This window comes from Ammospiza nelsoni, chromosome 2 (genome assembly GCF_027579445.1).
Source record: "Ammospiza nelsoni isolate bAmmNel1 chromosome 2, bAmmNel1.pri, whole genome shotgun sequence".
Taxonomy (NCBI): Eukaryota; Metazoa; Chordata; class Aves; order Passeriformes; family Passerellidae; genus Ammospiza; species Ammospiza nelsoni.
The window spans coordinates 52,977,343-52,995,734 of NC_080634.1; the positions used below are offsets into that span (position 1 = coordinate 52,977,343).

General features: G+C 35.1%; 1 protein-coding gene across 5 annotated transcripts in view; it reads left to right on the top strand.

The window, feature by feature from the left end:
• The window catches only part of NBEA (neurobeachin), a 454,173-nt gene that overhangs the window by 268,739 nt on the left and 167,042 nt on the right, over positions 1 to 18,392 (top strand). For all 5 annotated transcript variants that reach the window (XM_059493594.1, XM_059493591.1, XM_059493592.1 and 2 more), the window contains one exon: positions 1,919 to 2,043. In XM_059493594.1, coding sequence (XP_059349577.1) covers positions 1,919 to 2,043 — 125 coding nt within the window. The remainder of the gene's footprint in view (positions 1 to 1,918; positions 2,044 to 18,392) is intronic.

Here is an 18,392-nt window from a genome sequence, read left to right on the forward strand (position 1 = left end):
CTGGTTTATGTTAAATTGAGAATGTACAGTAATCTTCAGACTAATTAATCAAAGTAATGAATTACCAGATTAAACAGAGAGCAAATTAAAAACATAGTTTTTTTAGGCTCAATATGAATATTTCTTAATTTCATTAAGTATTTTATTATTATGTAGATCATTCTTATCAACATTAGCGGTTTTCTTATTGCTGCCAATACAAATAATTTCAGAGATCTTTTTTTAAAAGGTTTTCGTTAATATTTTTACTTCTGTCCTGTCATTACTTACTCTTAAATGGAATTATAAAGGGAAGGTTTCTTGCCTTTAGAAAAACTACTGAAGTTGCCTCCTTGCTGCTTGTAAATAAGTAAAATGCGTGTTCTTCAAGGCAGCCATAAAAGTAGGGGCTTCACACAGACTTAAGAAGCATCTTGTGAAAATGCCATTCAGAATGGCAAAAACCAGCAGCATTGACTGAAAATTACGGTGTGCTGCTTCTGAAAATTTGTTAGTGGCTAGAAGGGAGGATGCCAGATCCACTCCCCATGGTGCCCTGCCCTCTGTAACAGATCCAGGTCTCATGACAGCAGTTAGTAAAGTTGGACAATAACTAATGAAAGCATTAAAAAAAGTGCTTAAGTGGACTGTAAAGAATGAAAATATCTGTCCTACTATAAATTAGCATATTTCTACTTTTCCTCTGGAAATGGCTACCAGCACATAGCTGGTCAAAATGAAGGCAATATAGAAAATAGTGGCTGAAGAAATAACTAGAAAAATCACGCAAAGAAATATTATGAGTTGTAAACTTCTTTTCCCTCTTTTTTTTTTCTTTTTTCTCTTTGTCTTTTGATCACACATGTCCAGGGCACTAGAGATGGATTAAAAATGACTTGTTTAGAGCAGTGGTTCCCTAGTTAGGGTCCACAAGGTCAAGGCGTGCAGAATAATTTTAAATGTATAGCGTGTTCAATTAGGAGTCTGATAATAAGGATGCATCCACAAACATTTTACATTCTTCCTAGTGATCCAAAAAGCTTTTTAAATGTTGGCTTAGAATGCAGCTTTGCCCAAACAGCTTATAAAAGAGATGTGGGAGATTTGTGTTGATTAGGTCAAGAAGTTGTCTGAAAGTGGGAGCTGGCCAGCTCTTTATAACCAAAGCTGAATACCAGATGATTATATATGTGTACTTTTTGGCTTTAATATAGATTAACAATGGCTTATATAATTCTACAGGAGTTTAATATTCTTTTTTATGCAAAAAGGCAATGTTACACTAAGATGGCCGTGGTTGTTAATGGCTTGTATTAGCTGGGAGCTATAAAGTCATCCTAGTACTCTGTTAGTGCTGGAATAATAATTTACCAAGACAATTACCACATGGTGGAACTTTTTTGCTGCTCTAATTCAGTGTTATTAATAATGAATAAAATTGCAATTTTCTCAGGTTGCTAGGGGCAGTGGGGAATTATTTCAATGAATATTTCAGCGCATTAGTTTAATCATAGTTCCACAAAATTCAAGTGGGCAATATTTTATACTTTTAAGTTTGGTCTGCTAAGGGACCATAGTCATTAAATTGCAAACTATTTGCACTGAGGTCCATTCTATGATTTACAAGCCTTGTTAAAAATACTGTAAAAGAAAGCAAGCTGTGCCATTAATACTTGTAATTTGATGCTGCATTTGTTAATGGGTTCAGTGTGATTAATGTTTTTAGCAGCAGGCAGAACACTTTGAGACAGGCGGTGCTGGGGTTTATAATACATAAATGCAGGTAAAGAAATGCTAGAATATTGTGAGTTTTAGTAATACATGTTTTTACAAGATTGTATTCCAGAAATGGGAAAGCAGCAGTGAAATTATACTATAATGTATGTAAATACAGTTCAAGCTGTGGTAGGTGCTGATGTGTGTGTTCTTTATTTTCCAGCCAACTGCATGACTTCTGGCGCTTGGATTACTGGGAAGATGATTTGCGCCGACGGAGGAGATTTGTTCGAAATGCTTTTGGGTCTACTCATGCTGATGCTCTCCTAAAAGCTGCTGTGGAATATGGTCAGTACTACCTCAGCTTAAAAATGTAGCTCATGATGCTTTCTTGATGTCCATGGATTCCTCAGAATCATGTCCCTTCTTTCTCAAGGACAGTGCTGAGAATTCCTAGGACAACATATTCTTAGAAAAGGAATTCTTTCAGTTCTTACACTTTAATGAACCAGAAGACTTGAGCTTGTGAGCTGTTAAATTCCCTGATCCCCAAGGGAAACGTTATACTTCTCTAGCATTCCCAGACACTAACTTTGAGAGGCTGGTAAAAGCAACTGAACTCGTCTCTCTGGAGTGACTGAATGAAATAGGTCATCAAACTAATGCATCATAATAGTTCCATTGGAGACATTTTCTGAATGAGGAATTAAAAAATATCAGAAATTTTATTCTGGCGTGGAAATTTCAGCCAGAAGTATTTTTTTCTGCAAATCGTGAAAGAACTTGTTAACAATAATATTTTTTAAGGATAACTTGTGATTCAATAATGAACTGAATACATAGAAGCTTCAGTTTTAGAAACTGAAGAATTAAATAATGTTTGATTTTCATGGAGATGTAGCTGGAGTATAAAAGAGGATTGAGGACATGCCTACAAATTCCTTTATAATATGTAGAAGTTTCATATGTTTGTGACTTCTGTACAGCAGACTGAGCCTGAGTACTCCAAAAATCTAAAGCAAATTTAATTCTTGGGATTAAGCTGGGATACCTCTCTAGCATATCAAAGACAGGAGTTTTTTAAAGAGTATTGTGATGGTGTTCTGGTTTTGTGGGTTTTTTTTGTTTTAGTGCTGAAAAGAAAGTGCTATGATTCTTTAGCATTTAGGAGTAAAAAATTGAAGTAATCATTCCCAAAGCAAGTTGAACCTTTCATCTGATGTTTAGCCAAAGGCTAAGGTTGCCAAAAGTTCTGAATATGATAGATATAAAGCTAACTCTGTATATGACCTACACTTTTCACCAACTTTGCAGTTGTATAAGGCAAATAGCTGGGATCCAAAGAAGGTTAGACATCTGAATTAATATCTGTGTGTGCAGTTATACTTGGAGGTGTAACTTAATCTTTACTTAAAGGTGAGGACTATCATGTCCAGCACTTCAAGTCATAAACTTTCCTTAAGCTTGATTAAGGAAGACATTTCTCCCATTTTTATATGGTATTTCATATTTGACAACAGGTTAATTTCTCCACGTTCTTCCAAAACATCAGGATGGAGATTTTATGAGAGTCGGGTACAAAACTGTGCTGATTGCTGTGTTGCTTTTGAAAGGCAAATAGTCACTAAACCCATGGACTTTAAATTTCTATAACACCTGTTAGTGCATTTACCATACAGGAAAATTAAAATTCAGGTTTATACACAGATGGTGCTCATAAAACTTAGTGGTTACATAAAAATTAACAATAGACTGAAGTTTTCAGAATTTAAAAAATATTTCTAGCTTTTCATATATGTGTTAAAATTAACAGGGAATTAAAATCAGCATGCATTAAAATATTCATGGATTCTATCTAGATGTATTTACTTTTGAGAGGCTTAAGCCTTTGGATTTTAATACTGAAACTTTTAGCTGACCTTTCTCTGTAAGAAAATATCCTTAACATTGATGTTATTTTTATGCCTCTTGGTGTTACTAATGAGTTGAATAATTTATGAGGTTGTCATGTGAAAAGGATTTGGTGCAGTTTGATGTACTTCTAGCCTCTGGTGCTGGAATGTGATTAATAAAGAGCTAGAGGCAGATTTTTTTTTTTTTCCATAGGGCTTAACTTCCATTGTAGTTGGTTTTTTTATTGGTTTTGTTTTGCTAATTTTGTTTGGAACAGTTTGATAGTAAAATGCCCCTAGCTTCCAAAACTGAGTATGACATCACACTACAGAAAGAATTTAAAGCATTTTTTTAAAAAATCAGACTACATAGTTTTCCAATAACAGATTTTATTTCCTGACCTCAGATACTTCGCTTGTGACAAATAAAGTATTCATCAAAGGAAAATTTGTTGGGCTTTTGTTTCAATTTTTCATCTTGACTGATACCTCTAGTACAAGTAAAGCTGTCTTGAGCCTCAGAAAAATAGTGGAAACATCTTACAAGTTTTTTGTTATTTACAGTGACTGTCCGTTATCATTTAGGATTCTGTGCATAAATATTGCAGTGGAGGAATGTTTAGTCAAAGCCAAAGTCAGCAAGCTCCTCAGCGTCTGCGATCAAAGGCATCAACTTAAATAGGTCTGATCAGGCATTGCAGAAGAGGACAGCCAGCCTCAGCTGAGCAAAAATCACGGAGCAAAGATGACAAAATTAATCAGTCATTTCTTTGGCAGTAAATAATAAGATATGCTGAGGATTGCAGATGAGAGAATTATCAGATTCCTTGGAGATGTGCCTGCTTAACACCTGATTTATCTGAGCTTGTGCAGCCATCAAGATATGACCTTGATAGATAAAAAAAGCTACTCTAGTATTAAATAATATTTGATGTTGGATGTATGGATACTGTAATTATATTATATTTGCAGCAATTAAGGAAGAAGTCTTGGAAATTAAAACTATGTTTATGATCTAAATGTTTGTTTTAGAGAAGTAAAACAAGTGTTAAATTCTATCTAGAAGGCCTAAAAAGAGAAGTGTTAATTTTATTTGATAGTGACTTCTTCCTGTAGGAAACTATTAGGAAAGAATATTTTTCCAAAAACTTGTCACAATGAAGTTTTTATTTAACTACAGTCTGTTAGTCAACTCCTGTATGCATGTTTGGATTTCCATTTTTCATAAGATATATTATGTATACATATATGTGTGTGTGGGGGCATATGTCTACATATGAATATATTTTCAAATTTCCTGACAAGTAAGAAATATTGCAATTAGAAATCATAACATATTTCTATGCCTATTTAAAACAGTGTGAAAAATTGCAGCAGATTCCTATGGCTAGATACTTAGCTGTCCCTTGAGACTCTTTGCATCTCAGTCATAGCAGCATTTACAAGAGATTGACTAGAGAATTTTTCCTTTTGGATTAGTCTCCACCATTTCCAAGACTTTAATATTAGGCATTAGATTTGTTTGTAATCTGTTAAAGTTACTTTCATACCCAGATGTAAAATACAAGCACAATTAGTTCAACATTGTATCTGCAGTGCCCTTTTTTTTAGTTAAATTCTTACTTGAATCAAAATATAATTTAATTTCTCTCTTTTGTGTAGCTGAAGAGATGCTACTTACTGCAGTATAAAAGTGCAAGCTAAAATGGAATTTGAATTACAGGGAACTTTTAGTAGAGTTTTAATTTTATAACATCAATAACTTAATTATTATTCTAAGTTTAGATGGAATTTCAGTGTAAATAAGTAAATTGTAAATGAAAAGAAAGAAAAAAGAAAATATTATATAAATTAGTATACACCCTACTTTTCTTCCCCAAATTTTACTGTGATGGATATATGAAATATGCAGCTATGACCCAATTCACATAGATTCTGCACATGTGGTGAAAGAACTGTCTCTTCTAGTTAATCAACTTAACAATTTACAGTCATTGGAGATTAGCATAAAGGAGACACTACTGTACATCCTACCAGTGAGGTAGAATACTGGTCCACAAAGGTCAACCTTGACCAGTTTCTTTATTAAAATTGCTCTACCAGCCTTTAAAGGTCCACAAACAATTTATACATAAAGAGAGTACAAGAAAGGCTATATTTTCTAATCAACATTACAGTAAATGTGAATGAACTCAGTGCCCACATTCTAAACATACATGTGTAAGCTGGTCAAATATATCTAGGGTATGTGCTCAAGAATATTTAGCCTGTTAAGCTGATTAGCATCACAGATCCTAAATGCTTAGAATGAAAAAGAAAACAAAGAGTAAAAATGCCTTCATAATGCTCAAGTTTTGAAATAAAGCCACAGATATATGTGCAATATAGCCACATATGGCTTTTGAACTTGCACATGCGTTTGGATATCTAATTAGCAACCTTATTTCAAGGGCAGTTCCAGCCGAAGAAGACTCTGCCTCCTTCTGGGTCTTGTCATTAGTGCTTTAAGTTTCACCAAATACTATGTTTACTCATCACTAGAAATACATTTTTATTACACAAACACAATTAGAAAGCGTCAGGTTTGGCAATTGGGAATGTTGAAATCTGAAAACTGTTTTCATGCAAGCAGATGAATTTTGAGGGACCTTCAAAGAATGGCAGGAAGGACCAGATTATTTAACAGGCAAGAGCTACTCTAGAAGCAAGGTTGTGTGTGTTCCTGCTATGAAACTGAGGGTCTGAAATCCACAGGAACTCAAACAAGGGACAGCGTTCAGAATGGGACATCTGGCTGCCCCAGGGACCCTAAAGGAAGATTCAATTTTGTCAGGATCCTCAGTGTTAGAGAAATACCCCAAGATGAAATTTCAGAAATGCTAGCTCTAGAGCAACCCCACTGTGCTGAGAAGTCCAAAGCAGCTGATTTCCATAGCTCCTGAGTTCCATCTCATGAGCTGCTGGGCTCCCTGCCTTCTGCAGGCAGTGCTAGAGCAAGCTAGAGGGAAGAGTGTCCAGGGAAACTGGCAAGAAGCTATGCACAAAATGCTGTTCTAGAAAGCTAAGCTAGCGTCTTAGAAACTTACCTGCCATTTTCAAGTAATAAGACATATCAAGAAATCAGAATATCCCATGAACCAGAGATGCTCAATTTCATCGTCTCTGTTCAGAAGCTTTGCTGTAAAATCAAGTGCCCTATTCTAGGAAGTCTGAATGTTCACCTAAAAGCTAGTCTTCATTTCCATTCTGCATTTCAAGTTCTACGATTTGCTATATTAGATTGTTGATACTAATGGCATTGCTAAAAACATAAAGGTGTCTTTTGTTGGTGAAAATCCTACCATTTGTTGCAATAAATTCAAGACTCTCTGTCAAAGTTACTGCATAAATCATATATATCTAAAAAAGTTATATTACTTTTCCCCAAGATCATAAGGTTCTCAGACTTCATTATTCTTTACCTTATCACTTTTTTGTGCATATTGAAAATGCCTGGTGTATTTCCAGAATAGTTTCAACAACACTGGTTTCAGAACCAGCCATAAGATAACCTGTATTTTTTTCAGTAACTGGTTCAAAAATGAAAGCAAGTTGAAGTCAACTGATAGTGAATCATTACTTATCAGAGTTTTGCTTGCAGGCCAACTAGATGCATAAAACTCAGTTTTTTTCCTAGGTATATAGCAGTGAAAGCATTACATATGTACCATGTAAGAGATTAAAGATCAAATTATGCTTCTAGTTTTGTCTGTGAAATATTGCTTCCTTATACTATATCTGTATGAACAGCTTTTTTTTTTTTTTTCAGCTTTGTTGAGTTTTATAGATCCTTTTGTTGGGTTTTTTCACATTTTCTTTTACTTCTAAACTGATCTAGACATCTGTTGGTTTCCAGTAACAGGAACAAACTATTTTTTACTGTCGTGGTGGTCAAACAATGGACAGGTTGTCCAGAGAAGTGGTGTGGTTTCGATTCTTGGAAGTACTGAAAACCAAGAAGTATTTATACACAACTTTGTGGCCCCCTTGAGTCTTCCGTCCTCAAGAGGAACAAAGAATATCTACAGAATATCTGAATCAGTTTAGTAGTAAAAGTAAATATAAAAGAAGATCCATGTCTCTCTCATACTGTGCAGACCAGAACTGGATGCAGAAATCCAGGTGTGGCCTCACCTAGGCTCAGCAGAGGAGGAGGATTACCTTCCCCAGCCTACTGGCAATATTTTGCCTGCTGCAGCCCAGGATCATTTCCCATTGCTGCAAGGACACATTGACAGCTCATGTTCAAGCTGGGGTCCCTCAGCACCCCAGCTCCATTTTTCAGGGCTTCTTTCCAGCCGTGTGCTCCCAGCAGGTACTGGAGCCTGGGCTTGTTCCTCCCCTAATGCAGGACTTAGTTCTTCTTGTTGAGCTTCATGAGGTTTCTGTTATCCCATTTCACAGCCTGCTGAGACCCCTGGCAGACCAGTCACTCCTCCCAGTTTCTTGTTATGTGCAAACTTGCTGATTGAACTCTCTGCCTCATCTTTAATCAAGATATGAACAGATATAAAATGCTTCTAATGTCAATTTTCTCATGTTCAGTATAATAGTTATTGTTGCTGAAATTGAGTTTGCTGTAGCTGCATAAGCCAATACAAATTTTTGATTGTCTTTTTTCTCCCCCCTCAGTTAATGCACTACCTAAAAATGAGTCACATACACTACTACAATTTCATAAAATATGTAGTTCTGGGGAAATACAGGGTGACCCCTATCTAAGATAATTCCCCAAACTGATATTTTTTTAAGTACTGCTTTAAGTAAGAATACATTAGTGAAACTGAAGAATGAAAGCCCTTTTCTAAAAAGAAACCTCGTTTAACCACCCCATTCATTCACACAATTCTAATCTGTAAGTAAAGACAAGATGACCATTAATTGTGAGCAGTTTTAAGAAATAGAATCGACTTTGTGGGCGGTAAAACACAGATACTTGATGTTCAGTGGTGAGCATTTTAAGAATATGTGTACAGTCATTAAATTAACCCACAACAATTCTTCCATGAGCCAAGTAAGCCCTAAATGGGGTCATGCTGCCATGTGAAACAAGCACATAAACATTTCTGCTTCAGTTGAAGCACCTAAAATAATACTTCTCCTGTTGCAAAACTTCTGTTCAGTACATGAGCTAGCTTTCACATTGATTTTGAAATCTCCAGTGTACTCTGAATGAGTTTATATCTGAATTGGGTGCCTAAACAAGACACAAAAATCTTTTTTTTTTTAAGCACAGCAATTTAAGATTTCCCTCTCTAGCCTTGTAATTGTAGCCCAACAGTGCCATCCACTGCTTCACCACATAAACTCCCAAATATTTCATCTCACAGGATTTTAGGGAAAATATTACATGATAGTTTTGTGCTCTTAATATTTTATATGATAATTACAAGATACAGTTTTGTCTAAAGAAATTCTATGAAAAACCTTACACTGGGTACTAGTTGAAGGATCTGCAAAATAAAATCTTAGCAGTGAGAGTAATTAAATCTAAAATACTAGATTTAACTTGATCTTCTTTATAACATTTCCCACCCCACTCCCCCAATCATAAATATGTTCTCATTAGATAGATACCATAAATATATCTACCATAATGGTGATTTTTTTCTTAAAACCCACTGTAATGTGATGAAAGGCACCTTCAAGAGGTAAATAGTAATGGAATTTGCTTGGGTGGAGTACTGAACACTGCTGTGTTGAATTTTACTGAGCACTCAGTGTCTGAGCTTCTGCTCCATGACTAGGTCGTAGAAATGAGTTGCAATTGTATTCTATCAGTACTTGCAGTCTCTCAATATCTTCTGCCTGTTGTATGTTGTTTCTAGCATATTCATAGGAATTTTTATGGCAGCTTTACTATAAGTTGTAAGAACAGATTCAGTCAATTTTTTGTAATTATTTTCTTAACTCTTGAATGTCAGAAGCTGTCTTTTGACTCTAATTCAAGTTTTTCACAGAGCTAAATAGGATATGAAAACTTTTCCCTCTAAACCTCTGTGTTTGGTTCCAAATGCCATTCCTCTGAGATTTTTAGGTTATCCAGCATGACCTGGGTTTTAGCTGCTGTTATTGGTCTGAGCTAATAGATTTTACTGCAGAACTTGCTGGGTTTTTACCAGCAGTTAACATAACTACCTCTTTCTTCATCTGAAAGTATATGACCCCAGAATGTTCTTGAAGCCATGAAATTGGCTTGCAAAACTATTCCTAAGACCTAAAAATTGGAACCATTGTCATTCTTGGAATTCTAGCTGCATTTTTCTCCCTTCCACAGTTAAATTTTCATGTACAAAGAATACACAATATCTGTCTGTTCTGCAAAATGAAAGTAAATTATTTACCAAACCCAGTAAATTGCTATGATGAGAAATATTTTCAAACTCATGTGAACATTGTATTTGTTCTATTTATTCATTTCTATATCTATTTGACAAATAAATATAAATTCTCGATCCATGAATATTCAGTGAGTCTCATAGAAACATTTCAGAAGAACATTCTGTCAGTGAAAGTCTAATAATAGTCCTTCAGAGTCCTTCAAAGCTAGGTGAATGTAGGTCTTGGGACTCAGATTTTAACATGTGTTTTTCTAGTTCCCTGGTTTTTGTGCTTTAAAACTCTTTATTAAGGAGTAACAGCACATTAAAAATCTCCTTTGGCAATAGTTAAAAACATAAAATACTCCTTTCCTAAGTTTTCTCCACTCTTCTTATTCTCAATGTCTTCACTGCAGGGTCCCATTCCCCACTTTGTATGTAAGTGGGAATATGTATCATTAGTGTTTTCTGAAGACTTGGCAAGGATGGCATGTCAAGCACATGAGTGGAATGGAGGGGCATTATTTCAGCAGTGCTGCGCCCTTTGCATAAGGATAATTAGGAGATCACACTGTAGATCTAAAAAGGCTTTTCTGTCCCACTCTTTCTGATGGTCAGTGAGAGGCTTTTAGGCACCGGGCTCAGGTTTTTGTGAGCCTCTGGGCTACCTGCAAGGGTTAAACAAATATAAGAGTCTAGGAATCCCTTCAGTATAGGTGATTCCTTGTCTTTCCCAAAGAAAAGGAAACTGGTATGTATAGATTTTGAAAATAAGGGAATTAATTTTCAGAAACAGTATAAATTTTAAGATGACCAAGTATTTTTACTCATTTTTTTACATTGCACTATTTAACGTTTATCACATAAAATTGATTTCTATTCTATCACATGAAAATTCTTGTAGACATTTTATGTATAGAGTAAGATTTGTACACAAGAAATTAAGATTTAGGTATATATGCAATGGCTATTCCATATCCTTACAAGTACAGTGAATTCTTCAATACCACTTATTTTGTGTATTTCGTTATTTTATAGTGTTGGTTTAGAAATACACACAAAAAGTACCACTGTAATGAGACAAACTGGACTTTTTTGTGGGCTTCAGCATGGTGCAAGTTACAGGCAGGGATGAGGGTGGTAAAAGAAAACCAAATGCATTTCATGGAAAAAGTTCTCAAATACAGTACTCAAATAAGCAGCATGATAAGGAACACCCCTTGTTAAGAATTCTATCAGCCAGCATATTATGCATGTTTCCAGTTTAAGTTTCTTTTTTGTATCATGCACATTACACAATGATATGATGTTTTTCTTATCCTTACAGTGTGCCTAAAGAGTACATCTCCTGGTGTGTTTGCATAATACCCTGAACATCATGTTCAATAGATACACTTTCACAGCTGAAAGAACTATGCATAAAACTCAAAAAGTCTTTTATTGGTGTCCTTTTTGCCGAATAGCACAAATCATTCAACCCTTTGCCCTTAAAAAGCTGGTCATATTATCTAAATATCATCTCAGCTCTCATCTAAATGGAAGATAATGTTATAGTGCTTGCATATTTAACATAAACATAGAAATTTTGCAAATATCCCTGCAGTTGCATGCAAGATTTGTTCTCTCTTGTAATATTTGTGAAGCAGAATGAAAGACGTCACAGACCCCACATGGCAGCTTAATGGAAAGTGAAATAGAATACTGCTCTCCTTTTTTCTTTACTGCTGACTGCTGCTTAGATTTTTGTGGGTTAGCTCTTCTTAATACACACTCAGGCCTTCTACCTGGGGCAGTGATTACTGTTCACCCACTTCAATTATCTCATTGAGTTGTTTTAATGATAGACCCTCAGAATCTCATGTCTTGTGTACCATTACTCTTTCACTCTTCATCTGCTGGTCTGCATGAAACAAAGATGTTCTATAACTGCAGCTATTTTTGCTAAAAAAAAAAAATTAGAAAGTAATTTTTTTAAAACTGTGGAGTACAATGTGTTCAAAATCAAGAAAATTGCAAAGCTTTGATTTTAATTTGATTAATAATTGCTATCTGGATAGATAACTTTGAGGTACAACTACTATTGCTAGATTATTTACAGCTTGGAGGAACTTACGTGTTTACAGCAGCCTGGCCCAAACATAAGGGCTGTCTGCTGCTACTAGAGTGTAGTCCCTTAGCAGCTCTAAGATTTAAACACAAATATTGCAGTGTTAGAGCCACAATGAAGCCTCACAAATGTGCATATCCTGTGGGTGCTGCCCTTTGTCTGGTGTTGCTATAGGCATTGATCTATGCTGAAATAGGAGCAATTCTTCCCACCAGCTACTTTAGCTGCTGAGTGAAAATATGTAAACCATTTCTGGAGATGTGGTGGTCTACATGAGGAAAAACGTGCATTTGAACACATAATTGCCACAGTGCAGCACACTGAACCAGTGGGAGTCTAGAAAGTAAATGTAGATGTTCTAATGACATTTTTATATTGAAAAAATTATTATTTATATATAACATTGACAATCCTTTAAGGAAACATTATGTTATGTGACATTACGTCATGTTTAGGAGATTTTGTCTGTGTAAAGACTGTATAAGATGGTATTTCTGTATGCCTTCAGATGAGTTTCACTTGAAAAGGTTACCATTCCAGAAAGATAATGTAATTTCAGATATGTTGGCAAATGGGTCTCTCAAAGCACTGATCATGAGCTGTTGAAGCTTTCTTCTGTAAATAAGTAGTTTTGATAGAAATTGAAACGGTTGCGTACCTGCCAGAATTATGATAGTTACTATAAAAAATTTTAAAATTACTTCCTACACATTCATTGCCTGCACTAGAGATTTTTTTTCTTTTTTGCTGTCCGATTATGGCTCTGTACAGTGCTGTTTCCAAAGAGCCAATATTTTTTTGGATCTGAGAGCAAAAGCTTAAGTGATGAGGGGAAAAATTGCCTTCTTGCAAAGACATAATCACTCATGGCCACAGAAAGGAAGAATTAAAAACTTGCAGATGTGTAGTATGCATTTTCTTTTTAAAATATTCAGGTTAGGACCAGTCACACGGTTTGGAGACACTAATTTTTAAATAAGTAAGGGTTAGAAATATTGGGGTAGAATACCCTGGTTTGGGAGGTAAGATAACATTTCATAGAATAATAGAGTGGCTTGACTAAAAAGGGATCTTAATGTGGTTCCAAATCCCTGTCATAGAGAGGGTTGCCACTTTCTTTTCATGGAATTTCATTAAATGCCATGCCATTTCTTCTATGTCACTGCATTATCAAGTGTTTGTATTTTCAAAGAGTATTTCATTTATTTCCAAGGTTTTATCATTGTTAGGCTTTTCAATTAGAATTTTTTTTGGTTTTGTGAACAGAAAGCAAAATTAAGGCCAGCATATGTGGTTGCAGTTCCTCAGTATGGAGTGTGCCAGTTTAGAAGAGTGGCTACATTGATCCTGGCTTTAAGGTCTGCAAGCAGATAGTCAGAACATGTTTTTTTCCCTGGGGAATGTTGCTTAGGAACTAATCTAAAACTTTCCAGACATAATCCAGGCCTCAACTTTAAGATGTGGCATAGGCATGCTTTTCACTTTTATGTCATCTTAAAAAGGTTTTATCAGATGCTGTGTCAAAAGCATAGAGTGCCTTGTTTAGCAAATTTATTCCATTGTTTCATTATCATGTCATACATATTGAAATTCAATCACCTTTTCTTTCTTGCCCTATTAATTAAATTTTCCTATTCGAATAGTTTGATTTCCCTCCTCAGTGGCCTGTCTTAAGGAACCTTTGCTTACATGTGAATATCTTGAATCAAGAATAAATGAAATTTCTTTTTGCTGTCAAAACCAAATTGTGAAAACACATTGCATGCCTTTGAAAATCAGTACACTCTATTAGCAGACCTGTCAATATAAAAAGTGCATTCCATTTCCACCTCTTGCTCTAATAACCTTTTCTATGTTACTCAGAGGCAGTTCACATAATCAGAGTATATTGTCAGCTTACTGGAGTTGGGGAAGCATGAAATGAAAATCGCGTTAATATTGATCCAATTCTCTTACTTGCAAGTGTCCTTGATGTCCTTTCCACTGAGCAATAACTGTTGGTGTGATGTAGATATTTTCCTCTCAGCTATTACTATTTTTTTAAATGGCTAGAAACACACCTAGGAAAATTTTATTGCTCTTAATTATTTTTCTTGTTTATCATCTTTGTCTGTTGAAATTATCCACAGAAGAATTTGGTTTCTTTCTGCAATTTAGCAAACTACAGTATATGCCAAAATGCTGCCCTTCAAACTATCAGGGATCTGTAAAGGTTGTCAGTCATGAAATATGAATCCATTCCTCTGTGTACGCGTTATAGCAAACTACATCTTAATCGAAATATAAACATTTGAGTGTTGTTAGTTCCCATTTGAGGGGCTTCCTCTGGTTCCAGTCAGAATGGGAGTTGCCTTTCAGAAGCCTGAAATGCATTGGAATATTTGCTGGACTGGGAACATCTGAGTCTGTCATCCACTGGCTGTTTATGGTCAGGGCTGAATCAGTGCAGGATCCCTCTCATGCACTCAGAAATCCTGAAATCTCAAATATATATTAAGCCAATTTTGACAACTGCTAAAAATAAATTTCACGACCACTCTGAATCTCAGTTTTTGTGTCTGGAAAAACAGGAAAAAACAACAGGAAAAAAAAGAGTGCCTAACATGGTACTTCAACTTTTATTTTTATGAGGGACCCTTTTTATTAATATAAAACACTTTGACTACAACTATTTATTTTTTAAAATCCCTCAACCTCATCTGAGAAACATGTTTGCTTTGGCCTTGCCTGTATTCTCAATATCCTTGTTGGCATAGTCTGTGTCAGTCTCGTTTTACAGTGCAAAGCATCTGAGAATATGAAAAGGAAAAAATATAAAGCAGTTAAGTATTTATTTACAAATTACTTATATGAAGAAGATCATTTGGTCAGATATTAGATATAAAAATTAGAGAAAAATTGATGGGATGTCTATGATTAAATTTTCAGGTACTTATCCATTATAGAAAACAAAAATGCTATTTGGTTTTACTTTTGGTGGAAGCAATTTCCAATACAAATATATGCAAATTTTAATTTCTATGAATTTTCATCGTTTTTCTTCCTCATTTCTTTAAAGATCCCTAATAATGAAAATGTGATTTAGCTTTCTCTGGTTTTTATTAAACCTATTTAAACCAGCCTTCCTTTATCAACAGTCACTTCTCTGATTCTCTGGGGAAACTGAATTATATGCCAGTCAAAGCTGCCCGTTGCAGAAACATATTGCAATTTAAATAACAGCCCCAGCAGGCACAGGTGGGGACAGCTTGTTGGGGCTGGCTGTGATGTGCCAGCCCTGGGCTGCCGCCCAGAGCCAAAAGTTGTGTCCCTTGAGCCGACCCAGGGATAGGTGGGGCGCGTTTCCCAGGGAGCGAGCACAGCCTGGGGAAGGCTGGCTCCCGAGTCCTGCAGAAAGGCACAAGGCTGAGATAGAGTGGTGACCATGTCGCTGATTTAATCTCGCTGGGTTTTGTAGAGGTCACTTTGCAGACTCCCAGGCAGCTGCTCTCCATAACTGTGACCGCTGCGAGGGTACCGGTGCCTAATTAAGTTACTGAAGATTAGCAATGAAAGCTTTATGTATGCTAGAATATACAAAGCAGGAAGACAGATTATCTAGCAAATCTTTTTCTTTTTCTAAGTATTTTTAACTATTATGAGTGTTGCATGAACAAAAAATGTAGGTAATAGTGGTACATTTTCATTTTGTCCATAAATAAGCTTGGTTCTTCCTGTAGAAGATAGTTCGTGAAATAAAGAAAAAAAACTCTCAAAAAAAAATGCTTTTTTCTTCCAAACTCTGTTGATAAATTATATTTCACCTGTGATACGATTTCATGGTTCACATAATGAACTGTCAGGTAGCCTCCTGTGAGGAACTAATTCTGAATTCCTTTATTCAACAAATCAGTGGAAACTACCTTATGTGACAAAAATTCAGCAAGAAAATCAGTGCTCCACAGAGCAGTACATACTGTAAGATCTGTAAGGAGTAAAAAGCAAGTTTACCCTTAAAACTTTCTGAGGAGAGGTAAGCTTTGCAGAAACTCTACTTTAGCCACTATAAAAGAGAGTTTTTAATTAAATGCAGCATTTTACTGTAAAGAGAACAGACTTTACTTATGTCAAATGCTCCTTTAGAAGCCACATAAAACTGTAAAAGACAGTATATGAAAAAGGTTTCTTATAGAAAAGAAGAACACCATCCCATGAAGCAGATTTCCAGATGTTTGGAAACATTAGAATTTCCTGTCAGTATATTTAGGTAACATTAAAATGAGGTTAACTTTCCATTCTGCCATCTCTCTTCAAAGATCAAAGAGCACTCACTACATAAATTGCCTTATCGGTAATTCGTTGAAGTAAACTATGGAAACAACTTTATAAGAAGCAGTAGTCTCCTTTTGTTGGCCACAGTATTACCAAGCAAACTTTTCTTAGAAATAACCACATTTTTAACCTCATTTTTTACTAAATGCAGAAGGAAAAAAGTATAAAACACTATATTTGGATATATACTGAATGAATAGAAGAGAGAGCTCACAGTGTTCAACTAAATCAGAGTAATTAGTTTAATTCTTTATGAAATAAGTACATAAACATAAAATAAATCAATAATATACTGTGTTTGTACTGCTAATTTTGAAATTTTTTTTAGGGACAGGTTTTTTGGATCTGGTCCCTTACAGTGTCTTTGAAATGTAGATTGCATCCCTAGAACCTGTTGTGACCTACAGAACCCAGCAGGGAATTCATTGATTTAGTTGAAAATAGAGACTTAAATATTCGAATAACATAATGAAAACACTCACCTAGCCCACCCCTGTTTCATAAAGTATTGCCTATTTTAAATATTTCTAGTGGCTGTAGCTGAAAATTAACATTAGATTCTCCTATTCTTATTAGGGAAATTATTAGGGAATATATTTTGAGGGGTTGTGGTAATGGTTTTTATGGTTCTTTTTTGGGAGGGAGTTTTTTGGTGGCTTTTGTTTGGTTTGCTGTTGTTGTTTTGGTTGTGGTTTTGGTTTTTGTGTTTGGTTCGCTGTTGTTGTTTTGGTTGTGGTTTTGGTTTTTGTGTTTGGTTCTTTTTGACTGCTTAATAGTTTCTGTTTAAGGAAAAGTTATGCTACTAGAAGAAAGATTGTTACGTACTTGGCAATGCTGAACAAGTTAACTGTGCAGCTTATACAGTCTTTCAGACCTAAAAAATACACATCTTCCCATGAATATTGAGGTTTTATAGAGGAATTTTGGTTGGTTTCTTTAATTCCTTTTAAAAGTGAGCTGTTTTCAGTTATCCTGAAAATACTGCAGAAAGACAGTTTGTATCATGCGCATTTACAAAAATAATTAAGTGTAATGAAAGAAGGATTTTTTAACAACTTATCCAGTCCTGTGCATAAATTCTTTTGAAATATGTTTAAGACAGAGCTTTTAAGTTTCAAGAAAGTTAAGTCACCAAATCCAGCTGGACTTCAGGGCAATCTGAGTGACTTGTTGTCTCCAAAATCTTTGCAAAATGTAGTTTTAAGAAATACTTAGCTGCTTGCTTCAAGGCTCCTTTCCAAATCCCAGTCTATCCCTTAAGTCTATCCCTTAAAATATCTCTTAAGAAGGAACTTAATAAGGACAAGAGCTGATAGCATCTGCCAATTCTGGTTCTGTGCCCTCCAGTATCACAACACTGCTTTCTTGAAATGACATCTAGTTTTGTTTTATGTTTTCTTTTTTTAATGGATTTGAAACATATTCTAATTAGACTTAATACAATTTCATTTTGTGTCTTTAGAACACAGGGTCCTTGTGTGCTAAAAATTTTGAAATTAAATGTCTGGCCATAGATTTAATTTCATAGTAATTTTTCTGAAGCTTTGAAAAAAAAAATTGTTTTGATTTTTTTCCAACACACCGAAATATCAAATATTTATTTATTCATTTCTTCTTTTTATATCATTGTTAACAATAATAGACATCATTTTATGTCATATAATTTTTTATTCAGTTTGTTGTCTGGTTTTAAAGAGACAAGTTGTTTTTCCTCTTTCTGTTATTCAGAGAGTTTCTCTTGTTTTAAAATTTTTTTGAAGTTGTCTTGAAATATAAAAATAGAACATCTGTGACAGATCTGTTTTGAACGTATTTCATATTTCAGGATCCAAGGAGATCTGGTGGTCTGTGGTATTAGCTTGTTAATTTCTTGATGAATGGCTAGAAAGGCCACGAAGTGCACTCAGTACAGCACGTCTTCCGAAGATAGATGATCTCAAATAAATTCTATTCCCAATCAGTTTTTGATTTGTTAGGTGTTAAACCACTTCTTTGTAAGGACAGTGTTTACAAGCCTTGTAATGAGAC